This window comes from Perkinsus marinus (genome assembly GCF_000006405.1).
Source record: "Perkinsus marinus ATCC 50983 genomic scaffold scf_1104296929402, whole genome shotgun sequence".
Classification (NCBI taxonomy): domain Eukaryota; phylum Perkinsozoa; order Perkinsida; family Perkinsidae; genus Perkinsus; species Perkinsus marinus.
Window position 1 is genome coordinate 10,676 of NW_003216456.1, and position 3,304 is coordinate 13,979.

The following is a 3,304-nucleotide window of genomic DNA, read 5'->3' on the forward strand; positions in this document are numbered from 1 at the left end:
AAATACAGGTGTACCATCGGCAGAGAGGGTCCTTGTACTCGCTAATCTCCTCACTCCAATAGGCGTTTCTATTGCATAGAACGCCTCGCTGAGGTCCACCTTAGCGAAAAAGCGGGCCTTATCCTCTGGGATAGATCTCAAGAGTTCCTGTGCGCTCGACTGATGCTGCTTTTGGTCAGTGGGCCGCACCGTCTTCACTCTGGAGGCACTGGCATTCGGCAGCCACATAAATTCCTCCTGGCAGACTGCCAACTCCATGTGGTTCACTGGCCTCATATCCAGTGTAACCCTATAGCGGGCCTTCAGCTCTGAGGGGTCCACAGGATACTCCCTAGGCTTGTCACCCGAGTGTTGGTACTTATCTACAAGTACCGGCTCGAGCTGTACCACAGCCTCCCCTACCGGGACCCTCTCCACTTTGCCTTCCTCTTCCATTTGGAGGAATCGATGATGCAGAATCTTCATATCAGTGTGACTCCGTGGCCTGGCCGCCTCCGAGTAAGGCATTATCCCCGCCCTCTCGATTTGAGGAATCCTTAATCTTAGCCTGGCCTGGCCAGTCGAGTCCTTCACGCTCTCGAAAGTATAATCCACATCTACTGTTGGCCCATCTTGAGGTTGCCGTAGAATTTTTGGCTCAATGGCCTCACACGCTATCATGGATATGACAGAACCAGCGCTCGGTATATGGCCATAGTGCTCAAAGTCGCCGTAACGGATCGCCGTTATAGACATATCCAGCGCCCTCATTCCCGGTCTACCGATGACCAGAGTATGTTGACAGGTATCCGAGATCAGACAGGAGAGCCATTTCGTATCACGACTCGAATCCTTCTTCGGCCGTATTGGTAGTCGGACAGCACTGGTGCAATTCGCCTTCTCTCCATTAGCATAGGTCACCAACACACCTTTGATACTGCATATTTCATCTTGAGATATAATGTTATGGCCAATAAGTAGCTCTATTAGAGTAGAGTGAACAAAGCATGCCCCCGCTCCCGTATCAACGAGGGCATCTACGTGGACGCACTTCGCCGTCCGGCCTGGCTGGGGTTTTTCCCCAACTCTCAGAATAATTTTTGGGGTGTTAAAGTCAACGAAGTCCTCTAACCTGTTCTTCTGACCATCTTGTAGCTGGACACCTTCGTTGCTAACCTCGAGGGTCAACGCCGAAGAGTCCACTGCTTCCCCTCTAGTCTTGCATTCCATCATCGGTTCACCCTCCTCCGATGCGTGAGCCTCCGATGCGTGAGCACTATCACAGCTGATCTTGTTTGTCGCCGGCTTGGATGGTGCCGTGGTAGGCCTCGAGCGTATTTTTGCCCAACAGACTGACGACAGGTGACCATTTCGACCGCATCGCTGGCATTTGCTGGTCCTATTCGGACAGTCTACCTTGCGGTGGTCGTAGGCACCGCATATCAGACAACGTCGCTCCTTGTCCTTGATAGTTGTAGACCAGCACTTATCCTCTGTATGCTCCTTTCCGCCACATCGACGGCATTTTCCCAGACCACGCGATAGATTCCCATCTTTATGGCCCTCCTTTTTCACCTCTGATCCCATAAGCTGGGTGCGCGGCGCCGGTCTTTGCGCTGTTGGCGAGGCCTTCCCATAGCTATTGATAATCGCAGACGTCTCAAAAGAGCGAGCATAGCCACATACCATATTGATATACTGAGTGAACGATAGATGTGTCAGAGGGTCCACCATTGCCCTTGCAGACTCGCCCGCCACTGACGTCAGCCCATTCCCAAACTTTTCCTTCTTGGCATCGGCTGTCAGGTCTTTTCGGCCGGAGCTCTCCTGAAAGATCACTGCTTCCTCAAAGCGCTGCGCATACTGTTTGACCGTCTCCCCATTATTCTGGCGGAGATTCTCCCAGTCATGTAGAGCACATCTTCTGGCCTCAGGGTTATCATACTTGTCATTCAATATTTTGATCAACGATTGGTAGCCCTCATCAGCATCCATCGTGTAAATCTTCGCTATGCCGGCCTCCCATCTGGCATATTTAAGAGCAGCCCCTCTCAGACTTAAGAATACGAACTCTATTTTGGCCGCCGCCGATACAAACGGGGTGCAACGTAAAGCACTCTGTAGGTTGTCTATAAATGATATAAACTTGCCGTTATCGCCGTCGAACGTCCCGACACCACAGGACTCCGTCAACTGCTTTGCTCGTTGAGTGGCTCGATAGTAAGTGGTGTCCTACGTGACGCTGTTGATGGGTTTCTGGGTGTTCTGTGAGCTCGCTTCGGTCTTAACGGAACCAGGGCTGCTATTCAACGGCTTCTTCTCGGCTGCTGTATCCATAACATCCCTATACACCGCCACGGCCCCTTGGACCTTGGCGTTCAACTGGCGTCGTCCGGCGAGAGAATGCCCTCCCTCCGTCTTCGTGCCAGCATCCACCACTGCCCACATCAATGTCGAACGTAACCATCCTCCTGTGCTCTCTTCTCCGGCCGCCATTACTGATTCAGGATATGGATACAGTAGCTCATCATAGACCCAAACCAGCCCAGGTAACCAAGCCTCGGCCAGAGCGGTTCCCTCAGGACCTTCCCCAATGTCAGCCTTAAAGGCTTCATTTTGGGTGAGCACCGTTTCGATGGAACGGGCGATATCCTCCAACTTGCCTATAGATAGGTATATCCCTTCGTCTCATTTATGGCCTTCTCCATAGCTCTCACAGCAGATATTAGGCGACTTCTCGGCACAGCCCCCAAGTTTGATAACACAGATCGCCTAGTATTATTGCTTTCTTCAGAATCCAACAATGGCATATCTTACTGATACGGTATTCGTATGATAGTGGATCAAAACCATATAGAGACAACTGCGTCTCCACTACTTTCGATGATCGAAATTCGATCAATCCACATTATGTGGACCACATAGCTAATGAGGCGAGCGCCACACCTACTGCGCGGCATCTCAAAAAGCCTCTATACTCTAATACTGGAACTGGTAGTTTATATACACTTAATATCAAGAACTCTTCGATCCATCATCAATGATGATGATGATTCATCATCCTCTCTCATCTATAGCTTCCGATCTTCTACAATGTTTCAGAACTTGACAGGACCGGCGTGCCACAACTCCCAATGGTTCTCCCACGTCTTCTTGAACTTCCCGAATCCAACAAAGGCATTAAAGTTGACGTTGGATGCGAACTCCCATTGGTTTGCGATATGTTCAACAGTGTTGCCCTTGATGTCGAGAGACACACCAGCTCCGGCAACCTTGAGGGAAACGCTCGTACCGATCATCCCGTACGCAGATATCTCATTATGAG

General features: G+C 50.7%; 3 protein-coding genes across 3 annotated transcripts; all 3 read right to left on the reverse strand.

Moving 5' to 3' along the window:
• Positions 1–50: 50 nt before the first annotated feature.
• On the reverse strand, positions 51–1,974 carry Pmar_PMAR007739 (hypothetical protein; the record flags this gene model as incomplete). The annotated part of the gene is made up of 2 exons (XM_002787410.1): positions 51–68; positions 100–1,974. 2 exons carry the CDS (start codon positions 1,972–1,974, stop codon positions 51–53), a joined length of 1,893 nt encoding a protein of 630 aa, XP_002787456.1.
• A 237-nt stretch (positions 1,975–2,211) lies between these two features.
• Pmar_PMAR007740 (hypothetical protein) lies at positions 2,212–2,475 on the reverse strand (the record flags this gene model as incomplete). Its single annotated transcript, XM_002787411.1, has 1 exon — positions 2,212–2,475. One exon carries the CDS (start codon positions 2,473–2,475, stop codon positions 2,212–2,214), a length of 264 nt encoding a protein of 87 aa, XP_002787457.1.
• Positions 2,476–3,077: 602 nt separating this feature from the next.
• Pmar_PMAR007741 (hypothetical protein) lies at positions 3,078–3,278 on the reverse strand (the record flags this gene model as incomplete). The annotated part of the gene is made up of 1 exon (XM_002787412.1): positions 3,078–3,278. One exon carries the CDS (start codon positions 3,276–3,278, stop codon positions 3,078–3,080), a length of 201 nt encoding a protein of 66 aa, XP_002787458.1.
• Positions 3,279–3,304: the final 26 nt, after the last annotated feature.